The sequence below is a fragment of the Ictidomys tridecemlineatus genome, chromosome 13, assembly GCF_052094955.1.
Source record: "Ictidomys tridecemlineatus isolate mIctTri1 chromosome 13, mIctTri1.hap1, whole genome shotgun sequence".
Taxonomy (NCBI): domain Eukaryota; kingdom Metazoa; phylum Chordata; class Mammalia; order Rodentia; family Sciuridae; genus Ictidomys; species Ictidomys tridecemlineatus.
The window spans coordinates 34,873,439-34,898,625 of NC_135489.1; the positions used below are offsets into that span (position 1 = coordinate 34,873,439).

Genomic DNA, 25,187 nt, shown 5'->3' on the forward strand with positions numbered 1-25,187 from the left:
CTCCATGTTATTTAGAAATGCAGTGAAGATTTTTCTATGTATTGTTTCAGTTATTTTCCCTACAACATGATGTCAAAGAACAATTGCCCCCTAGTTGTTGCAACACCACAGGCTGGGTGCCAAGAGGTGTTCATTACCACTGTTCTTTTTTACTCATCTCCTTTTTCCTCCCCGTTGTCACCTTCTCTCACTTCTCTTCCCATCATTGTGCTTTATTCTCTTACTCCATTTGTGCTGCTATAACAAAATACCTGTAACTAGGTAGTTTGTCAAGAACAGTTTTATTTCTTACAGTTAAGGAGGCTGGGAAATCCAAGACCAAGGTGCTAGCTTGGTGAGGACCTAGTCCCTCTACTTCCAAGATGTCACCCTGTTACTGCATCTTCCAGAAGGGCGGAAGGCCGTGTCCTCACGTGGCAGGAAAGGAGAAGAGCATGAGACCTCTCTCAAACTCTTCTCGCACAGCGTTAATCCATTGGTGAGGGTAGAGCCTCGATACCTCAACACCTCCCCAAAAGCTACACCTCCCAATACTGGTACATCGAGATCAACTTTCTAGCACATGGCTTGGGGGACACACTCAGATCATGGCACCCTCTATCTTCTCTCTGCCCAGACTGATTCTCTTCCCTGTTCACACCCCACTACCCCACCACCCCAATCTTGCCCTCATTCTATTTCCTTCCTGGAAATGTAATAAGAGTCTCACTTTGCTACTGTAAGTATACTAGGTTTTATGACCTTTTAGGACCAGGACTGGTTGTTGGAGTTGATTATAGCCATGATAAGCTATAATAAAGTTATACAGATTCATTAATTCTGTTGTCACATGTACCCCCCAAATCAATTTTTATTGTAAAATTTCCTCCCATCTCACTAGCTTTTAGGGTCCTCAAGACATTTCAGGGAGCTTTAGAGAGGGACCAATGAACATGCAAGTTGGAAAGGGCTCCCAACAGACACACGGAAAACACCGAAACCGGATATCGGATACTCATCTTCCCTCCACCTGGCTAAGTCACCCCAGTAGCCTCAACATTCCACTAGCCTCCCAAGGTCAACTGTATCAGTTTCAAAATAGAGTCATTTCCATTTTCCATAGGAAAAAAGTCAAAAAAGAAAAGGGAGGGCATATTTTCAATCTCCCGAGAGAAACCATAGGTTTTTCTACTGTGAAACAGGAAAAAAAAAATTCTCAATAATATAGAGTAAGGAAAATGGAGAAAAAAAATTTAAAAAAAAAATCGAGGCCCTGGGACCCAGGAGGCATGCACAGGGAACAAGCTATCCTGCCACATGAGGGCACCATTGCCAGGAGCCTGGAAGCCTGAAAGTAAACGTATTGCCCAAGACAAGAACCATGCTGGCCACACACTAATCAGTCATAGCTGAGTGATCCTGGGGACAGTAGAGTCCCCAAGAAGCAAATAACATAAGCAAGACCTGAGAATGTGGTTCAACCAGCGTCCATAGTCATGCCTAAGTCAGGGTGGGCAGTGACCATGGGATAGAAAAGGTCTGGGCTGACCACAGCCCCTCCAAGGACCCAGGAAAATTATGTTTGTTCTGCAACCTGTTCAAATTCCACACCTGGCCCCCAAGATGCTCCCTGCTCAACCCTCTTCCCAGCTCTCCCACACTCCTGCCCTAGCCTTGCTGCACCACACACCTGCCCAGGACAGGACTCTTCTCACTTCTCCCAACGCCCTCCAGCTAGGTCATTAACATCCCCACCAACCAGAACCCAAAGGGGACAAAGCCAGACCTTCACCTAGCTTCAGGCACACTGAGTGAAGAGGTGGATCTGCCTCCTGGCAGCACTTCACAGGGTGTGGGGACCTCTCGAGTAAAGCCACAGCTGGGCAGGTGTATGCCAAGGAAAATGATTAGATTCTTATAACCAAGTGTGATTTCCTCAACTACAAGATGAGGACATAATCCTTGTGAAATCATTCTCAAGGAAATAAGTTAGATTATGCTTGTAAGACACCTAGCACAGTGCCTGGTACATCTTTAATAAATGTTGGTTGGTTTTATAATTGTTGGGAGAGGCAATCTCAAATTCTTTCATGTACACATATTGACATGCATATACATGTGCACAACATATAAAGAGGTACGTAAGTATCTTAACAGAAATGAACATGAAATACAGGAGGAATATAGATACTACAGCTATAGTATTATGTTGTAATATTGAAAACTAAAGATGCCAAATCCATTTGATTACAGCTTAAGAAGATGAACTGAAATTTCATAAACTGTTTGCAATTTAAGTGTACTTTAAATCTGCAAAGTAGTAATCCTCATACTGAGACAGGATCTCATTTTTCCAAACCATCTCAGAGAAGGTAAAAGAAAGGCATATGGTATGCAAACCGAACAATATTCAACCTTAATTTTCTCTTACCTTTGAGCCGACAAGAGTGTATAGCCACTGAATGGTTTCATTGTGGTTTATTACTCCGTTCATCCCATCCACGTACAACATAATCTGGCCCAAAGCTACAGAAAGAAAAAAGGAGACATTATGGGCATTTATATAAACAACGATCACAATATTGATATTTTCATACTTAAGTACACAGTATCTTAGGAACCACATCTCATAAGTACTGAGCTTTGAAATTAGCTAAATCTCATTTCAGAGAGAAAGTATTGGCTAAATCAAAATAAAAGGTTTGTTTCTTACATGTGGAAGACACATGAAGATATCAAATCCAGTGATTGTTATTTATGTGTACCTTAATGAATAAATGCATACTTTCCTGTACTTCTGTGTATCCCAGACAAGACAAAGATAGCATGCAATGGTGTCTGCACCCTCCATTGGAGCCAAGAGGACCCAGATTGGGTCAGCAGGTCCTACAGGACCATCCCAAGCTAATTCAATTTTATTCCCTTAAATAACTAAGTGCACGTTTAATATTTATAATTTCCTTTGAAGATTTTTCTGATTTTCTGATGTCTGTTATGGGAAAGTCATTTGTTACACACAAAGTTCCTTTTTCTTTGGTGGGGCGGGGAGGGGGTGTTACTGGGGATTGAACCCAGAGATGATTAACCACTGAGCCACATCCTCAGCCCTTCTTTTATTCTTTCAGGAAGGGTCTCACTAAATTGCTTATGGTCTCACTAGGTTGTTGAGACCGACTTTGGACTTTTAATCCTTCTCAGCCTCTCCAGCCACTGGGATTACAGGCATGCACCCACCAAGTCTTAAGTTTTTAATTCACATATTGTCATTCTCCAAAAAGCGAATGCAAGCTGGACACAATGGTGCATGCCTGTAACCCCAGCAGCTTGGGAGATCGAGGCAGGAGGATCACAAGTTCAAAGCCAGCCTCAGCAACTTATCGAGGTGCTAAGCAACTCAGTGAGACCCTGTCTCTACAATACAAAATAGGGCTGGGGATGTGGCTCAGTGATTAAATGCCCCTAAATTTGATCCCTGGTATCAAAAAAAAAGGGGGGGGTAACAATTATAAGCCAGCTTTTTAAACATTAATTCCATTTTTTCAGCTCCATTAGCATCAAAATAATTTGGACTCCAGATAATGAACAGAGTTACACCCAACATGAGTAGGCTTCCTTAAGTCATGTGATAAAAATCATATTTCATCCTTAATTGATATAACATTGATATTGTTAGGCAACTTTTTTTTCTTTTGCTGGTAGTAGGACATCTCATTTTAGATATTTGGAAAAATACAGATGAATAAGATGAAAATTCATAATTCCATAACTTAAGGATAATTCTTAATAGGGTGATAGTTCTTTCAATCTTTTTAATGCATTACATACAATAGAAAGTTTACACATAGGTTGTAGGAAACAATGTAAAATGGTGTTGACTGAAAATGGCAAGTCGGAATACTGAGTATGCATCAATTATACAATCCTGTGACATTAGAGAATTATTCTATAGAGAAAATGACCAAACAATGCTTCTGGAAAATGTTGTACACATGAACTCGAAAAAGAATTTTAGATGATTGACATAACCTTGACACAATCAACAGTATATATTTGGAAATAAAATCATTGTAATTAGTGGTAAAACACTGGACATATTCCTATTAAAATGAGGAATATTTTTAAGTGATGGTAACTTAAGCCCATGATAAATTCATCTGAAATTATGTAGTGTTAAATAAGAAGTCATTAATAAGAGCTAGAATGGTCGGAAATGAATACATAACATTGTCATTTGTTAATATAGGCAAAAATTTATTAAAAAATCACAATTATTTCTCACCTTGATTAAACATACCAAGAAATTAAATTGATATAAAAATGTAATACCAGATTATGTATGTAACAAATATAACAGAAGATTAATTTCTTGTGTTAATAGCTCAAATTACCTGATAAGAAAACACTAAATGCCAATAGAAGGCAAAAATCATTTTGTAAGCTGGTTTACACATAAAGTCACTCACTCTTGCTATAGTGAAACACAAATTGAGACAATTATGAAATAGCATCTGAAGTTGGCAAATATCTTTAAGAGAAATGACTTCAGAGGTTAAATAAGTAACTTCATATCCCTGATGTTAGGGCAAACTAGTAGAAACCCTGGTAGGATATTTTGTGCTATAATTTTTTTTTAAATTACCAGTTATTTAGTGTTGTGTACTAAGCTCTGAGAGGGAGATTTTAGGCATGTTATTATTTTAATAGTCTGTAATGGTTATTAGTACTCCTATTTGATGGGGGAAAAAAAACAGAAGTGAAGGAATGTGACCAAGTCTCCATCACTGGCACATGACTAGCTTTAAAAAAAAATCAAAATCAATAAACACCAACCAGCCAGGTTCCAGAACTCAAAGCTATGCCCCAATCAATAAAATGTTTAATAATTAAAAAGCAGGTATAAAAGTGTATCAATTCAATTAAACATTCAAATCCTTGTACCTAGCAGGAAAGTTCATAAAATATTAAGCATTAAGACTGAGTATATGGTCTTTGGATGTACTTTTTCCTACTCCTGTTTTCCTATATTCAAGTATGAAAATCACTTCTGTAATAGGAAAATAAACAATATGTAAAAGGAAAAAATAAGATTGAGTAAGGTTGCGAGATGTTTTCATAGATTTTTTTTTGGGGGGGGGCAGGGGTGAAGGGAGTGGGTACCAGGGACTGAACTCAGGACAGTTGGCCACTGAGCCACATCTCCAGTCCTGTGTTGTATTTTATTTAGAGAGAGGGTCTCACTGAATTGCTTAGTGCCTCGCTTTTGCTGAGGCTGGCTGTGAACTTGTGATCCTCCTGCCTCAGCCTCCTGAGCCACTGGGATTACAGGCTTGTGCCAACACACCCAGCTGTTTTTAGAATCTTTGACTCGTCCCCATCCATCCTCCTTCGAGAGATGCAGCCCCAACTTCATGGAGGAGCCGAGAGATTCAGCACATCCTGCCCACATTTTCCCCACTTTTCCTCCCAAGATCAAAGGGTCAAGTCTCTAGGGAAGGGGAATTGGCCCCACAGCCCTTTTCCAGTTCTCAGTTTCACTGTTGAAAAAGCCAATCTTGAAGTACATTTTAGCATTTTCTAATACATACATATCAACTTAATGGCACAGGAAGATAAATGGGCTCTTCAAGTTTCTGGAAAGTACAGCCTATGGAGAGAACCAACCCTGAAAACAGATAAGCCAGGAATAAATGTCTATCTAACTGCTCAAGGTTTATTAGGGCATGAATGTCTAGAAGTTGGGAGATTACTACAGAAGGGAGAAGGCCAGTGAAGAGCTAACCACCAATTTCATTTTCCCCAAAACTATACGAACTGATCTCACTCGAGAAGTGTGTACCAGAAAGTTCATGTCGAGTTCAAGTTCCTGATCACACTGACTTGGCATCCAATTTTGACATGCAAAACCCAAGCTTGCCTGCTACATCACTCGTACCCAGTCTTCACGCTGAAGCAATCCTTCCTGCAAAATCCACTCCAGACACAAGATGGCACTGAATAGACTCAATTGGGTTAATATCGTGCTAGGATTCAACAGCAAATTCAGCAACCTGCAGGTGGACTGAGAATAAAACCCACAACGGAAAAATAGACGTCCTGAAAACAGACTGTTATAGGAGCCATGAAAATTGACGATCTGAGTTTTTCTGCACTCATGGAATTTAATCTTGGCATAATTATCGATTTTTCTGTGCATCGACTTCTCAATTTCAAAGATGAGTAGTTCTATGGTACCTATGTTGTAGGGATTCAGTTAGAACAGTACCTGACCCACTGTAAGTGCTCAATGAATGGTAACCTCAAGTTAAATATTACCTCACTACCATCCAACTTCACTCCTGCACCAACAGAAGCATGTCTTGAACACTTCCTTAAGGCACAAGGCTGGGGAGCGAGCCCTCCAGCCCTCACAGCTGACCTTACTCAACTGTTCACCATGAGATGCAATGCAATAACTCTTCTAACCCAAACTCACCAAAATTGTGTGTTCTTGTAAGACATTTAGAGTTTTACTTTCTGCATAACTACATCATACAGTTTGAGATAATCTAAACCTCATACTTTGTACAAAAATTGTTTTTTTTAAAAAAATATGGATGTCCAATTTATCTAACACCGTTGAGACTTCCTTTCTCTAATTGCTTTTGCAAATTTGCCAAAAATCACTTGGCTGTGTTTACCTGGGTCTCTTTCCGTTCCACTGGTCTATTTGGCCCTAGGCAAGACCCATTATCAGAAGTACCGGGAATGTGATTCCTCCCACTTCTCTCAGCTTTTCAAAATTGCTATTTGTTATTTTGCCTTTTCACATAAGTTCTAGCATCAACAAAAAGTGTTTCTGAAAATATTGGAACTATGTGTAGGTAAATTTTGGGAGAACTGACATTCTTGCTGTATGTTGAGTTCACACACCCAGTAGGCCTATTTAGATTCCCTATTTTGTTAGTTTAATTTTTAATTACAATTCTACAACATTTTCTGTTAAATTCATGTTCTTTGGAGCTACTGTAAATCGTGTTTTAAACACTTCCATTCCCAGTTTTTTTTATTAGTATAAAGAAATAAAATTGGTGTTAGCCTCAGATCCTTTAGCAATTTTATTAATTCTTGGATGTTTTAGGTTTTAATGATTTGTTTTTGTGGATTCCACTGCATTTTCTATAGAGACAATATTGTCTTGTGAACAACAACAGTTTCTTCCTTTCCAAGTTATACCAGCTGCTGTGCCTTACTGCAGTGGTCAAGACTGAGTATAATGTTGAATAGGAGTAGTGGGGTGGGCTTGCTTTGTTCCCAGTATGGGGGGAAGTCATTAGTCTTTCACTAGTATAAGGTTCGATGTAGGTTCTTTAAACTACATTTTACCAAGGTAAGAAAATTTCCTCCAATTTCTAGTTTGCTAAGAGTTTGTTGAGTCCGGAAAATCATTTGACAAAACTCATCAACTGATACGATGTGGGTTTCCTTCAGACTGTTAAAGTGGTGGGTTACACCGATTCAATTTCAAATACTGAACAAGACTTGCATCCCTTTGGCCATGGCATGTTGCTCTTTTTATATATTGCTGGATTTGATTTGCTACTATTTTGTTAAGGAGTCCTGCATCTTTGTTCATGACAAATATTGGTCTGTGGTATCCCATCTTTGTCTGGTTTTCATATTATGGTAATGTTGGCCTCATAAAATGAGTTGGAAAGTTTTTCTTCCTATTTTCTGGAAGAGATTGTATAAAATTAGTTTTGCCTTTAAATGTTTGGTAGAACTTGCCAGGAAACCATCTGGGGCTGGAGATTACTTTTTCGGAAGGTTGATTGCAAATTTCTTTAGCAGTTATAATTAGTAGTAGTTATAATAGGGCTGGGTCACATTATCTATTTCATCTTGGGCGAGTTTTGGTCATTTGTGGTTTATAAGGAACTGACCCACTTGAGGAATGTGTCCTTTTTATGTAAGGTATTAATTTTGTACGCTCAGAGTTGTTCACACTATTCTATTATTAATATTTGTAGACTATCTCTTAGGCAGAGGATTGAACTCGGGGGAATTCAACCATTGAGCCACATCCCCAGCCTTGTTTTGTATTAAGCACCGAATTGCTTAGCGCTGGTTTTGAATTCAGATCCTCGGCCTCAGCCTCCCAAGCTGCTGGGATTACAGGCGTGTGCCACCAGGCTCCTTTCATTTCTAATGTTGGAATCCAGTGTCCCCACTTTGTCATTCTTGTTCATCATTCGTCTTTCCAAAGATGCAGTTTTTTGTTCCATTGATTTCTATCATTTCTTGGTTTTCAGATTTTATGTTTATCATGTTTCCTTCCTTCTCATTCACACTTTTCTTACTCTGGTTTCTTAAAGGTAGATGTTTATTATTGACTAGAGTTTTCTAATATAGTCATGAGATGCTCTAGGACTATCCTATGTGCATTGTATCTCAAATTTTGATATTTTGTACTAAATATCCTTCGGTTCATCAGTGTGATGATTGGGTAGTTCATGCTATTGTGAGATGTGCCTTCCTCTACACCTTGTTACGCCATCAGACGTGGCAAATATATTTTCTATTTCCCTTGAGAATTCCTCTTTAACAGGTTATTCTGAAGTGTTAAATTCTAAGTTTGTACATATTGTTATTCTTCTGTTATTGATTTAGTTTAATTCCATTAGAGTCAGAAAATACATCATATGATTTCACTTTTAAATTTGTTATGGTTTGTTTTATGACCCAGGATATGGTCTATCTTGGTGAATGTGCATATTTGACAAGAATATGTATTGTTTTGTGGCTGAGTGGAGTGGTTTAAAAAAACATCAGAACTAGTTGGTTAATGGTGCTGTTCAGCTCCTCCAAAACTTTGCTGATTTTCAGTCTATCAATTCTATTGATCACCAAAAGTGTTGGAGTCTCTTCCATAACAGGATTTTTCTGTTTGAGGTCATTTTGCTTCATGTATTTTAAAGCTCTAGTTGTCTGGGTGATCTAACCCTCTTGTCATTTATGGTGTCTTTGTCTATCTTCCTCTTTTTGCGCTCTAAAGTGTACTTCATTAGTATAGCCACTTGAGCTTTCTTAAGTGTCTGCATGATTTCTACATCCTTTTGCTTTCCAACTAGCATCCTCAAGGTGCATTTCATGTAGGCATTTAGTTGGGTCTTATTCCATTTATCCATTCTAATAACTGTATTAGACAGTTTTATTTAATATAATTATTGATGTGTTTGAATCGAGTTCTGTAATTTCCAATCTGCTACCAGGCATATCCAGTGAGCTCCCTGTATTTTATTAGTTATATTTTTCACTTGTAACTTTCATCAGGTCTCTTTAGTCTTCTATTTCTTCGTTGGGATTTTCCATTTGTTTCAACAGGTTCACCCTTACTTTCCAAAGCACTTTTATAATAGCTGCTTTAAATACTTCGACAAGTCCAGTGCCTGTATCACCTTGGCACTGGGGTCTGTTGATCTGTCTTTCCCATGCAAGTTGAGATTTTCCTAGCTTATTGTGCGCCAAGTAATTTTGGCTTATATCCTAGATATTTTGAAGATTATGTTATGAAACTCTGGCTTTTGTTTAAATATTACAGAAAATGTTGGCATTTTTGTTTAACCAGGCAATTAACCTGATGCCTTTTGAGCCTCCAATCCTGGCCCACCTTCCTTTCATGGTCTGTGGATCCAATATCCGTTCAGCTTTCAAAGCCTTTTCTGAACCATTCGGATCAGTCCTGTAAGAGTACCAAGGACAGCCTGGGACTCGGGCAGTGGTCTACCTTGTTTGGTTCTCAGAGGCTTTGGTGTGCTGCCTGGAGCAGATTCATGCTTCGACAGCTTGTGGTAAGCCCAGAGACTCCACAGAACTCTCAGGGTCAGGTTCCTGAACTACTCCTCCTCCTCCATTTTCTTCCTGACAGTTTTAGAGATTTCCTCAGGTTCTCCCTTCTAGTTTTTCAGCCAGAGAGCTAGGGCACTATTTCATGCACTCAGCCACTTGCTTTCTATGACTGCATACACATCCGGGGACAAGCAGAACAAGGAAGAAAAAAGTATATAACCAGAGTTCACTTCAGGCCTCTTGCGACCGTGGTTCCTCCCATTCCAATTTGCACCCTGCTACTCTGTTTTAGGTAGCCACAGGCCCTCCCTGTTCCCACAGCAGGTATCACCTTGGGAGTGGGGTCCCAGGGAACAGAAAATAGAACATGCCATCTGGGGGTCTACTACTCAAAATAGAGGCTGAAGGCTTCTGGAACTCTGCCCACACCAATGCCCACTTTGGGGTTTGGGACCAACGTGAGTCCAGACCAAGAACGCCAGATGCGTATGTGAGAAGCACCATCTGTTCAATGCCATTTCAAGTTCTAATCTTCTCCCCCAGACTGTTTACCACCATTGACTCTTCCAAGCCCTCCGTGCCTTTTTCTCCAGGTTTTATAGCTAGATTCAGTGGGAATGACAGTCACGTGTCCTTACACCATCATAGCCAGAATCAGAACTTTTTTCTGCTCTCACTTTATAACAGCCACCTCAGCCATGATGTGGATGGTAGCCTGGGGTCCACCATGAGTTCTGTCTAAGCCTCTGATTCCTCCCTCTGTCTCTGCCTCCCCCTTCTTTTTGAAAGCCCTCTTCCTTCCAGTATTGCTGCACGTCTAGCTTCCAGCATCACTCCTGGATTATGGAAACTGCTGGTCCCAAGAACTCTAACCTTTGACCTCCGCCCTTTTTCCAACCTGTAATAGCTATTCCTACCACTCAATGTTCCTCAGCATTAGACATACCAGGTATACAGGGCTGCTTCCTCTCATCTCAGGAAGGGCCCTGGGCTCCTCCTGCCTCTTACCAGCCTGCCAGACCTTCCAGCTTCTTGCCTAGACCATCCAAGGCCCATTTCTCCAAGCCTTGTGCTGCCATCTCAGGGCTTTGATTTCAAGTCTGTCCATTTTCAATTAGTTTCACATTCCTTGGATTCATATCAAGCATATATAAAATACATTCATTCTACAAACTAGAGTCAGCATGGATTTTTTTTTTTTTTAAGAAGAGTTTCTTGTACATTGGAGGCCCAAGAATAGAATCCCAAGTTCATTGTGTGCTTGCTTGTTCATGTCCTTCTCCTCAGCCAAAGACACCAAAAATGCCATGGAAAAAGTTGACAGGCAATCTCTTGTTGGCAGAACCATCTGGTTTGTTAAATAAAGAGCTATTAAAGATCACTGCCTTATTGTCTAGATTTAATCAGCCTCCTGTCCCATCTTTCCTCCCATCCTATGACAGATCTGGGATCTGGGAATGGGCAGAGATTCAAACACTGCAACACCTTCCCAAGGAGGTAGGGGATGGATGTATTTTTAATGACATTTTATTAGAGCATTTTAATAACTGCGGATATATATTACAAGTTTTGCTTGTAAGCCAGCCCTTTTCATGTTTTTAAAGGAAGCATCCACTTGTATGAGACTAGTTCTACCACGATCAAAAGATTCCTCTTGGGGAAGCCCGAGTGTTTTGGTTTGCCTCTGTGCTCTTCCCACTCTTGATACTGCTTTTGGAAAAGAGAATGAACAGAAGACTTGAAACCAAGGAGTAGTCTGGATAAACTCGAGCTTCCCTTGCCTTTATCTGCTTGCTTTTATCCCCAATCTTAGTGGTCAGGGGGGTAAGCAGTACACTCCTGTTCACCTTGCTGTAGGCGACACCTCCAGTAGAGAATTACGATGACAAGGTCATCTAGAAGTTCCTTCAGGAACTCAGTTCATTCTTATCTCAAACTGCTTGAAGCCACCAACCATTCACTTGGGCCTGTGCAGTGTCCAATGGGTGACCTTTTGACATCAGAAGGCCCGAACCCCCCCCCCCACACACACACACACAAATGCTGCCATTTCCTTAACATCCAACTTGTTAAGGACCATTATGTTCGATTATGCATGAGCAGATTACTATTTCATTTTTTTGATCTGATTATCTTTCTAAGCTTTTTTTTTTTTTTAATTCCACAAATTCCCCCAAATCCCAACATTGGGAAGGTGAAGTTGAGACCTGAGGCTCCGACTTTTGGCCGTCTTGCAAATAAACTAACGAAACCCATTACTTCAGTGACACACCACCTAGTGGGCAAAACTGATTTGGTGACAGACTGTCCCAGAGCCACTGAAACATTACCATTTGAAAATGTGTCTGGAAGTAACTCCTATTTAACAGAAGTACAGAAAAAAATAGATAAATCCTATGAAAAAATAAATTTCCCTCATCACAAGGACAATATTCTGTGACAAAGAAATATATCAGTGGTCACTGAGGATTCGCTTTAGTGGGATGACCCGTGACCCTGCCTGTTGGGAATGAAGACAGGGATGCCATTATGCTGTTGGATACAGTCCTTCCTGGAGGGCCACACTAAACACCAAGATGGCACGATGCTTTCTTGAGTTAGAACTGAGTAGGGTCTCTGACGTAAAAATTCTTGCTGTATGTTGTCAAAAAAACCTCCACAGAGGGGAGAAAATTCTACAACCGCCCCCCCACCCCCACCCCCACCCCACTCACACTTTTTCTTTTGGGAAGAGTTATTTCATCTAGAAGATGGGATTTCAACTAAGACAACTGAGTTTTAATGGTCTGATAACACTGAAATGGATTTGCTGATCTCTACTTTCCATTATTCACCAAAGCCCCCAACCCACACCTAAATACTGTAAACATATTGATAATGTTGACATTCTTGGAACTAAATGATGACCTTGGACTCCACATTATTTTTTTCCTTCCTCTTAATTGTCTGCCCTAAATAACAAGTGCTGGCTCAGTCTTCCCCAAGGGCAACTGTCAAAGAAATACTCTTTCAACACCCATGACTGCATGAAAATTAAGGAGAATATGCTGCCAATTCTAGGCTGGAGACAAGAATTTAATCAGCACAAAGAGCTCCAACAAGGTGTCAAAGTTTTGAGTTCCCTGTTGACATTAAGCAGTATTTGTAACACAAATTTCCTAAAGCATTGTTAGAAAAACACATCATTAAATGCCCATCTCAATGCAAAAAAAAAAAAAGTCCAACATTAAATTTAAATTCAGGACCAAGATTCTCACTTAATACTTTTAAGCTAATCATTAACTCTAGGGGTGTGAGGGGCCTCAATTAGTATCACTGATGTGGATTTTCTCAACTTTCCTTCCCATAAGGATGCTCTGCGGTCAAGTGCTTTGCCTCTTCTCCCATCTAATGCCATACAGAAAACCCATTTCCTTCTGAACTATTTATTCACCTTCTTTCCATGTTTAAACAAGGGCGCTGCTATCTGGTCACCAGAACAGGAATGGCCTCATTATTCTAGGCTGTGATGACCTTGGTGAGACCAATATGGCCCAGCCTCTTAGTCTTTCTCATTCCACAACCCCCCCCCACCCGCCATTCTTTAGATACGGAGAAACCAAAGGAATAAAGACAATTTTAATACATTAGCAGGTTTTGAGCCTCTACTAATTTTTGGCAGACTCTTAATTTCTCTATGGAAAGAAAAATAGTTTTTAATTATCTGTTGTATAGTGATATTCCAGGACTTCCATCCGATGAAATACCAGTGGAAGCTCACAGCCTCCCCACAGCAAGTCAGAACTAGAGATGAAATGAACCAGAAACGGACTCTGCAGGGTCAGTAGCAGCCAGAGTGGCTTTACTCACCCTCATGTGCTTTTCCCACAGAGACCCAGTATGACATCCTGAGTAAGATAATGACTTGACCAGTGACCCTGGGAGATACGGCTCCTCCTACTAGGGAGGGTCCATGCTGGAGGAATGACACAGGGCATCCACCCCTGGATGGCATTACTGCCTGTTGGGTGACAGGCACAGGGCATGTGAGGTTTACAGAGAATAATTAAGCCCAAACACATGGGAAGGAGCTCATAAATACCTTAATCCAGGGAAGCCCATGGATGCTATGAGTCCAAGTAATTAAGATTTTTGTGGAGGCAGAGGAAGATAAGAGAAGTATCTTTCAGGATGGGGTGCACTTAGCTGGCAGAAGACAGGTGACCATCCAGGACTCAATACAAACAGTTCCTCTCATTTCTCCTTTCAGAATAGTACAGCATCAAGCAGAACTCACAGGACTCAAACCCAGGGACACTTTGGGCATACTGGCTCTTAAAATGCCCTCACCATTTCCTGCTTCTAAAAAGCACAGGATACCCAGGCTCTGGACCCAAAGCTTATGCGTTTGTTAAGTAGACAAATCCAAACCTGACCCTATGTTGTTGCGGTAAGGTGAGATTGCATATGCTCACAGCACAAGGCTGACTCTCAGGCAGTGCTCGTTGATGCCGTTATGGTAGTTATCGTTTGAGAATTATAGAGATTTAACCTAAAGATCTCCAAAGCTTCCCAGCTCCCAAGTTCCACGTTTCCTAACATTATTCCAAGGCCCCTGTGGGTATGCACTGTGGAGTGACTGGCACTAGAGGGCGCACTTCTACTAGTTGTTTCTGCCTGCCATCCCAGGCTTCCCAGATGACTCTACAAATCTTCCTTAATATACTATAAATCAAAACCCTATAAAAGTCAGAAATATGCTTTTGGGAATTATTTAAAATAAAAATCACATACCAAGGGAGAAGGAAGGAAAGACATGGTATTGGGAACTGAAACGGATAAAGTTAAATTCCATGCGTGTCTGTCAGGCAGCAGCACCTGCCTCTACCTAAAACCAGAAGCAAACACACGCCCCACCACCTGCCCCAATACCCAATTTCCTACATCCTGATAACTCTCTTTCACATCCACCAACAAGGCAGACAACTGGGCATAAGGACCTATAGGCGGCCCTGTTCCCATTCAGCCCAGCCTGTCCTGCCCTGACCCTCAACCTCAGAAACTCCCAGCTGCTGGAAATGATTCCCACATATGTTTACAAAGGCATACAGCTGCAAGTGTTTATACAGTTTTAAATTTCAACTCTTAATTATGTTACAATTCTCATATACTATAATATAGTAACGTCTACAAGAATTTTAGTTTCTTAGAGGACTTTCACTGTAGATCTGTACAATGAGATTTTCTAAAAATGAAGATCCACTGTAGTCATTTGCCTACCATTTAAATCTAAATTCCTTGTGTTATAGCTCGCTTAATGTAGTTTAATGTTATTTTTGTAGATCATGAGATACACAAAATAGGAGACATCATCAAAAAGGGGCAAAGCATGTATTTTTGACCATATTCAGTTATCTGTCAGCTCTGGAGTGTAGATGCTCACAAAAGATGGAAAAATGAGATCTCCTTTTGAAGAGAAAAAAGTGACAAATCTGGGTTGATTATGCACACCATTATTTGCCTTCCAATATTGAAACATATACAAATACATTAATAGATATGGATCCATTAAAGGATACATTTAAAAATCAGATACATGCTACAACATGGATGACCTTTGAGGAAACATTATGCCTAGTGGAGTAAACCAACACAAAGAGCAAATAATGATGGCACTTTTGTGAAATATCTAGTTTGGGCAACTTAAGAGGGGGTTGAGGGGGAGAGAGACCGGGGAGTAATTGCCTTGAAGTAGCCTAGAGACTCCCTCCTCAGAAAACCCTTACCATTATTAAGGAGAACCCCCCACCATACTTGTAACATCTATGTTCCTCCTCTTGTCAGGACACCGTTTGGTGACCCAGATGGGACTCAAACCCACAGCCCCCAGCTTAGGAAGCTAGTGTTGGGTTTATTGGCTATAACCAGTTCAGTTTATTAAATGAAAGCCCCTCTGAACTGGCTACAGCCAATAAACCTGCTTCCTGGTAATTCCTCAGGTATCCATCTCCAGCCCCTTCTATGCTACATCAGCCTAATGGGTAGAGAATTGGAGGTGATGAAAGTTTTGACAATGGTGGTGGCGGCACAGGTAACTAATACCATTGAATTACACAATTTAAAGTGGTTGAAATGGTTTAATGATATGTATTTACCTCAATAATAAAAAGTCAAAGACTTACCAAAAAAATACTCCTCGGCTAAAAACAAATGGCGTAAGTCCCACCACAGAATTCATAACAGCAAGACAGACAAGATTTCCAGATGCAGGTGGCATGGCTTTCTGACCTGGACGTAGGCACTAATAGTTCCGGGGGTGTCACCTTGTATGCAAATAAATTCAAGCCCTGTGCAGCCCTTGCAGACGGACCCAGGCAATAAAGCCATGCGTTCAAGGCTGCTTGCCACCACCCATCCCGTCTCCTTGGCCAACGCAGTAGATTCCATTTATTTAATAGCTATTTCCTGGCAGTTATAATTACATGCTCATTAGACATGAATTGTTTTGCCATCCTAATAGTCATTACAGGCTGTCAGTGATTAGTATTTTGTTTTTATTTCTAAAAATATACAAGCATTTCTCATGTCCTCTACTGAAACTAAATACTGTAGACCACGGATTTCCTACAGGAGCAAGAAATAACACTGGTTCTTGGGAGCAGAAACAGAATAAATATTACAAAAGTTCATGGTCTTCACAGAAGTATAGCACGTAAGTATACAGTGTACAGGCAGAATTCAAATTTCATGGAAGCCGAGAGTACAGGGTAATTAGAAGTTTCTTAGGTAGATAATGGGGGAAAGTTGACCAATACTGCCTTGTGACCCGTAATTTCTTAAACTGAAAAACACATGCTTCGCAGTGACTTTAAAAAAAAAAGTTTTTAACTGAAAAGATTGAAGAGGCCTGCAGCAAAACTTTTCAGCCCAGTATGCATCTATTTGTGAAGAGTATTGCCCTCCATTTGGCCCAAATGCTTAGCTTTTAAGACCACCATACGCATGCACTCATGCGAATTGTCCCCGGCGTTTGTGACACGCCAGACTCCACTCTGCTAGGCCCATCTGGCAGGAACCACCTTGGCCAAACGTACCATACCGAACACTGCATCAGTCAGGAGTGAAGACTGACAGAACCCCATGCTCTGTGACGGGCCTGAGGGGAGAAGCAGGAGGCGGGCCAGGGAGGTGTTGCAAGTCTGGGCTCTCAAGCCAAAGGAACTCGGGGTTGAGGCCACCTGGCATTGTTTCTACTCAACAAGCAACTGTGAGCCCACGGTTTAACCTCTGGGGCTTCAAATTCCTCCTCAGTAAACACCAACCAGCACACATGGAGATATTTCTCAAGGAACTGCAATGACAGTCAAATGAGAGTTCGAAATATATATGTATCAGTTTCATGGAAGCTTAAGCAGTCATGGGTGAACTACTGTACACCTACTAAGTGGACAGTTCCCCATCATTAAGGGCACTTTCCTCACCTGGTTTCCAGCCACGGATACTCTGTACCAACACCCTCCACAGCTCTTATTCCAGAGACCTGCAACCATCTTTCCAACAAGCCCCGACTTATAAGGTAAGCTTTGGGCTCTCGTTCAGCCCAAAGTACCTTCAGATAAAAGGCAGAGATCTTAAGAGTTTGAGCAACATGTACTCCCTTTATGCTAATCTATTTAGCCAAGATGGGGCACACTCACTCTGGCTGCTCAAAGGCACAGTGGAATGGACCACGTCCAAAAAAACAGACTAGCAAGGGGGTAAAGTGTGGAGTGCGATTTTAGGTTGCCCAGAAAGATTCAAAATACTTTGAAAAATATCCCTCTCGCCCCGTGCTTGTGCACATGCCATTGAGAGGCAAGGGCTCCAGGGTGCATCCCCCTCGGTGGTTAATACACTGTAATTCATACTGTGGGACAGTGTTACACCTCCAAGTCCTTCCTTCCCACACATCAGGTCTGGGAAGGGGCCCTAGCAGTGAGTCCACATGGTCCTTCGTTTTACACAATTTGTAAAAGAAAAGCATTTTAACAACAATCACTTCAGAGTATCATCTACTAACCATGCTAATTCCTCAACCTCAAGTCCTCTTGGATAAGAATAAAACCATAAGGATAACCAACACACATGCATTTCTTAGGGAGAGCTCAGGCCTGACAACGGGAGTAAAATGTATGTTGTACCCAGGTAAGTTGCTAAAATACAATAGAGGGACTCTGGGGAGCAAGTATGGGTAGGCACTACAAATGAGTCGTATTTAGTTAGTAATAATCACATGCCAATGGCAGCCCATTAGAAAGGAGGCCAGAGGAAAGTCAAGGGACCTATTTTAACAGCTTTCTTCCCAGTGGAGAAGGGATTGATGTCACACCATGTGCCGTCACTCATCTTACCCTCCTTCCTTCTCTTGCTGAGCCAGATGATGCTGTGGCAGAATAAGGGGTCCTCAGAGAACAAAGAACAATGTTGAGTAGTGGGTTTGAGATGGCCCTATCGTAGATAGTAAGGTAACCGAAGCCTGGAGGTCTTTGAAACCAGACTTTCCAAAATCACCCGGCCCTGAAAAAACAACAAATTTTTGCAGAATCTTCCAAGAAATCATGGAGGAATATTAGGAAGTGATGACCGACTATGGTCTGAGATCAGAAGAGAGAAGACAGTGTTTAACAATAGGTGAAGAGGAGCCCATTGGTTGTAGCCAGGTGATTCTTCCCACCATGTGAACACACTAGTCACAGGAGGACAGCCTGTCAGAGAAGGCAGACTGGCAGCTTAGCCAAGCACAGGATCTGAACATGAACATAGACACTGGCAGGAAGAGCTGCAGCTCGACTATGATGTAGCCAAGAGGAATTCAGCCCAAGGTGGGCCCAAGCAGGCAAATTCCAAGGGCCTCATTATGCAGTGACTTCCTGCATCAGCAGTCATTCATGAAAGGTGCCAAAATAAACATTGACATTCTACAAGACTCTCCTAATGCTAGGTAACTAAGACAGTTACAGATAAATCTGGAAGGTTCCAGATTTTCTCAGTATCAGTTGGTCTAATTAATAGTGGAATTTATGGTGCTTTTAAGAATCATATGGGAAAAAGTATGTACCTGGAGATATAAAGCAAGCTTATTTCCAGAGAACAGGTAATACCAGAGAGGTTATGAAATCTGTCTACATAAAACATAATTATCAACCCCAAAGCCTACAAATTTTCTCATACCTATATACTCTAACCTACAGAGATCCACACACGTACAGAAACAAGAATTTTTATAGCATGTTTTTAAAAGTAAAACATTAAGGCAATCTAATTCCATCCAAAGGAAGGTTATGAAACTATGTATGCCCGGAAACACTTCATGAAGAGGTCTTTGGAATACTGAACAATATCACAGAAAATATGTATAATCCTATTAATAGTTTGCAAAAAGAAAAACAGTACTACATGTGGCCTGGAGATTAATATATGCAGTGGTCAGCACGGCAATAATCAAAGAGGAAAGGAAAAGGTTACTGCAAATTGCTCCATTAAGGTCCTTCTACATTATTAATACCGATTTTTTTTTTAAGGTCAGTGGTATGTCCACATGTATTTATTCTCTCCTTTGTATGCTTGTAATGTTTTATAACAGTTCAAAATGGATGATCAAATTAATTCCAAGTTGATACATTCTAGTACATAAATGGATACATTTCCTAAATGAGGAGGAAATCCATTTCCCTGAAGTGCAGCATGCATCATTTGTGTACAGTCACCCCCTTGATATCTGTAGGGATTGCTTCAAGGACCTCCCTGTAGATACCAAAATCCACTGAGGCTCAAAGTCCCTTTAAAAAAAAAGCACAGTATTTGCATATAACCTACATACCTCCTCCCATATACTTAAATCTCCAGATTACTTTTAATGCTTTATATGTTGTAGATTGTTATTATACTGTTGTTCAGAAAGTAAGGACAAGAAAAACATCTGTACATATTCAGTACAGATGCTTTTTCTCCCCCTCTAATACTTTCCACGCCCAGTTGGTTGAATCCATGGATGTGTAATCTATGGATCCAGAGGGCTGACTGTGTTCTGAGTCTTTATTCACACAAATGTGTACTTTTGTGAGGTTATAATTATGATATGCTGTGAATTTTAATATATCTGACAAATTTGGCATTAAGTGTTTTAATGCTGAATATGTTAGAAATTCTATAAACTTGTAACATTTAACAATAGAGGTAGAATATTAGGTGAAAATGTTTAATCATTTTGTTGTAGGTCACTACACATTGTCAATACATTTTAGATACAAATGGTTGCAAGACTTGTGTGTCTGGCCAAGAGAAACATGGATCAAATTTCTCCTCTCTGAAACATACAAAAAGCTAGACTAAATATAACAACTCATTTTAAGATACTAGACATCAAGCAACACAGATGCTATTTCAGAAAGTTGGAAAACAAAGGAGGTTAAGTCCTCAACTGGCCCAGCTTACTGCCTTGAGAACATTCTATGCCGTGACAGAGGAGGGGAAGCCTGCAAGGCTCAGACTCCCCAGGTTACAAGACCTAGGGGAGCAAATTAGACTTCTCCAGAGGAAATATAGCAGAGAAATGCCCAAGAAAGAAACCTGGGAATCAACTGAGTGGCCCCTGTGAGTATTCAGAGTTCCTGAGGACAGGAAAAGAACCTCCAAAGGGAATGGGAAGAAAGTTACCAACATGATACAGGACTATTACCACAGCTGGACTAGGAAGTCTTGGGGCACTTGGTACACCATTCAGAAAGATCTTGTTCTATTCACAAGAAATCATTAGTCCCAGACTAAATGCTTCTCTGGTTCCATCTAACACAAAAGCAATAGGCAAAAACAAAACTGTCCACGTAGCTGTGTCCCAGAACAAACTTTACAAATATTTGCAAGAGTACAAAAACATCAGCATGCAACCAGTACAAGTTAATATGTGTGGAAAAACTAACTAGGCATCCAAAGAAGCAGGAAAATAAGACTAGAGAAGTATTAATCTATTAAAATTGATATAAGAATATCAGTCAAGAACCTTAGAAACCTCTTATAATAGCATCCCATATATTCAAAAAGTTAGGGATATGAAAGATTAACATCCAAACTCAACTTCTAAATGAAAGCCGTAGATGAAGATCACACTGGATGGAATTAAAAGCAGATTAAACAATGAAAGTAATGATTTATGAAATTGAAGACTTAATGCAAATTATCCAAAATGAAACATAGGGGAAATCATTAAAAGTAAACCAAGCATTGGTAAGCTGTGGCACATATTTTTTATTGGAGTCCTGAAGGAGACAAGATGGACGAGATGACAAAAATGTCTGAGGGAATGACTGAATTTCACTCAGTTTGATGAAAAATTTAAGTCAATAGATCTAAGATATTTAACAAGCCATGAACACAAGAAGCACGAAGAAAACCACATAAACTCATACCAAATTGATAAAGGGAAATAAAATAGACACAGGTACAGGGAACAAAGACAAATAATGGCAGATTTATTGGTGGAAATGATGTGAGAGGAGAACAGAACATATTGAAAGCACTGAAAATAAAATTATGGCATTTGCAGGTAAATGGATGGAGTTGGAGAATATCATGCTGAATGAAGTAAGCCAATCCTCAAAACCCAAATGATATCTGGTAAGTGGATGCTGATCCATGATGGGGAGAGGGGGCGTGGGGAGAAGACAAACTTGAATTGGGCAAATGGGAAGGAGGGAAGTGGAGAGAGTGGGGGAAGGAAAGATGGTGGAATGAGATGAACATCATTACCCTACGTACATGTATGACTGCACATGTGGTGCAACTCTACATCATGTGCAATCAGCGAAATGAAAAAGTTGTGCTCCATTTGTGTAAAAGGGACCCAAATGCATTCTGCTGTCATATAAACCTATTAGAATAAATTTGAAGAAAGATATTCAAAGACAAGATTTAGAGAGCATTGGGAAGGAATTAGTCATTTTTAAATACATATATAAAATTGAAATTTTATAATCAAAACAGACTACCAACCTAGGGTCTTACTCCCCATGCAAATATACTTGCCAAACCAAGGATTTATCAGACATGCAAAGGTGAAATAACTAACCCACAGCAGGACTGCACTACAAAGAAGTCCTTCAGGCATAATGGAAATGGTGCCAAATGTCACCATCCACCTTTAAGAAATAAAGAACATTGAAAAAGGTAACTATGATGGTATTATTTTACATTATTAAAACTCCTTGAAAAGATAATAGACTGCTTAAACATAACAATGATATAGAATTTACAATACACATAAAAGTAAAAGGGTATGACAATGGTGTTGAGTGATTTTTATACTGTCTACAGTGATTTAATATCACTTAAAGTCTGATGAGTTAAAAATATACACTATTATCCCTAATGCAATAGTGTCCATTGCAAGAAACTATAGCAAGACAAAAAAAACCTACGCAAACTATTAATTCTAGAAGCACAAAGGGGGTAAAAGCAACGAAGTTGCAGATGAGAAATAACAATAAGCAAAATTATAAGTTCAATCCTAAACAGTCAAATTAAATAATCTAAATAAGCCAATTTAGAGTGAGATTGCATAAAAAAAACGAGACCCTAGATGACTCCTATAAACGCAAACTTCTCATGTGAGGGCAAAAATAGACAAATGAAAAAATATACAAGGCTAATGCTAATCCAAAGAAAGTAGTACTGACTATTCATTTCAGCCAATAAGGATCTTCAGAAAATATTGCCAGAGATGAAAAAGTATCTTTTCATAACAGTAAAGAGGTCAATTTGTGAAGAGGAATCGAGTATCTGAAGCAGAAACAGATTTTTAAAAACCCTACAATTAATGTTGAAAACTTCAACAGTACACACAGCAATCTATAAAAGACAAAGTATGTAGATTCGAAAAACTATCCACCAACTTAATTGACATTTATAGACTATTCCATACAACAGATTGTACATTCTGCTCAAGTACCCATGAACAGACCAGACTGTGACCCATAAGAGGTCTTAATAAATTTAAAGGATTCCAGTTGCACAAGGCATGCTCTCCAAGAACAATGGAATTAACTTCAATAATAGATCTCTGCCAACCTTCAAATATTTTTTATAATAAGTAACATGCTTCTAAATAAGCCAGAGTTGAGCAAAAAAACAAAAGGGAAATTACGAAGTATTCAGAAATGAAAATACAGCACAACAAAATATATCAGGCACCGGTAAAGAGCAGTATGGGAAACTTACGGCACTAAATGTCCAAATTATAAACAATAAAGGTATTAAAATCAATGACGGAAATTTCCACATTAAATGGGAAAAAGATCAAGTTAAACCCACAGTAAACAGGAAAGGTAATACCAACGATCAAAGATAACATTGATGAGATTTAACAAAGATAAAAATCAGTCTGGTTCCTTGAAAAGATCAATAAAATTGATACACCTATCTAGGGTGATCAGAAAAGACAAATTGCCTTGTTGATAACACTATAAACTGCACATATGGAAATACAAGAAATACCTGCCAGGCGCAGTTAGCACATGCCTGTAATCCCAGCAGCTCAGGAGGATCATGAGTTCAAACCAGCCTCAGCAATGACAAGGCACTAAACAATTCTCAGTGAGAACCTGTCTCTAAATAAAATAGAAAATAGAGCTAGGGATGTGGCTCACTGAGTGCCCGAGTTCGACCCTCAGTACTAAAAAAAAAAAAAAAACAAAAAACAAAAAACAAAAAACAAAAAAAAAAAAAACAAAAAAAACCCCAACTTTATGCCAAAGTATCTAACTTACATGAAATAGACAAATGTCTTTGACAGAAACTGTCTAGTAAAATATCACTCAATCATAGATATCGGAAATGGCTCAATAATTATTAAATAAAATTTGTACTTGTATATTTCCCAGAAACGCTTCACCAGGCCCAGATGGCTACCTGTGTTGGTAAATTCCAAATAGTTAAGTTTGAAATAATGACAATCCTACACAAACTCTTTCAGATAACTGAAGAGGAACAAGTAATTCCAAGTTCACCCACTGAGACTAGAATCACTAACAGTATCAAATGCATTGAAGAAAAATATAGGGCTGGAGTTGTGGCGCAGTGGTACAGCGCTTGCCTAGCTTATGTGAGGCACTGGGTTCGATTCTCAGAACCACGTATCAGATAAAATGCAGAGTGACATGAACAAAGATTAACTATTTAAAACTTAGAAAACCAAATTCAACAATATATTAAAATACAACAAGACCAAATACAGTTTGTCCCTGTTTAACAATTTTAAATTGTATCAATAAAATAATGCTTGAGAAAAAATTTAACAAAATCTAACATGTATTCCTGATATAAACTGAAGATGGAAACTTCAAGTTGGTAAAAAAAAAAAAAACACCCTCTAAGAACACTATCAAATGGTAAAAGAATGTTCCTTTGAAGATAGCTATACAAGAATTTCCACTCTAGCACTTCTACCCAACATTTAACATTGTAGCCAGTGCAACAATAAAAAGACATGTAGATTGGAAAAAAAATACAAAACTGGCTTTATTTACTGATGAACACCCCACAAAATCCTGTGAAAACTAGTTAATTAAATTCAAAAACATTGCAGGGCACAAGATTAATACGTAAAATTCAGTTGCATGTCTAAATAATATCAATGAGCAATTAGAATTTGACAATTTAATACACTGAAACCATAAAATGCTTAGAGATAAATTACAAAGAAAGTATGTAGTCCCTATGTACTGAAAGCTACAAAATATTCCTAGAGAAATTTATGACCTAAGAGAGAACTACCATGTTCATTGTTGACAGAATTTTGAAGACATCAGTTCTCTCCAAATTTATCTATAGATTTAATAAATCCATAAGGAAATTCAAAGGACCAAGTATAGATCTTTTGAAAAAGCAAAGACATGAACACACCTAGAAGACTTCCAACTTCCCGACTTCAAGGCTTATTCTGATACAATAATCACAACAGTATGGCATTAGCATCAATATAGACATAGACCAATGAAACAGAGTCAAGTCCCATAATAGAGACTGTCGATTTTTAACAAAGGTGCTGAGATAATTCAGAGGGAGAAAAACGCCATCTTAACAAATGGTACTGGAACAGTTCTTCATACACGGGTAGAGTAATAACTGATCCAGACTATAGGCAAAAACTAATTCAAGGTAGTTTTTAAACTTTCATGTATGATCTAAAAGCACGAACGATTTAGAAGAAAAATGACAATAAATCTTTTTGACCAATTTAGGTAAAGATTTCTTGGATACAACACTAATGCATCTTCAACTGATAAATCTGATGTCTCCAAAACTAAAAAGTGATTGCTCTCTGAAAGACACTTAAAATGGAGGGGGGCTACAGAGTAGGGAAATAGTTGCAA

At 39.4% G+C, this 25,187-nt stretch overlaps 1 protein-coding gene and 1 pseudogene across 17 annotated transcripts in view; one reads left to right on the plus strand and one right to left on the minus strand.

Annotated features, from left to right (window-relative positions):
- The window catches only part of Fhod3 (formin homology 2 domain containing 3), a 428,888-nt gene that overhangs the window by 183,302 nt on the left and 220,399 nt on the right, over positions 1 to 25,187 (minus strand). For all 17 annotated transcript variants that reach the window (XM_078030172.1, XM_078030166.1, XM_078030162.1 and 14 more), the window contains exon 6: positions 2,411 to 2,505. In XM_078030172.1, coding sequence (XP_077886298.1) covers positions 2,411 to 2,505 — 95 coding nt within the window. The remainder of the gene's footprint in view (positions 1 to 2,410; positions 2,506 to 25,187) is intronic.
- On the plus strand, positions 8,433 to 8,550 carry LOC120886744 (small nucleolar RNA U13; annotated as a pseudogene).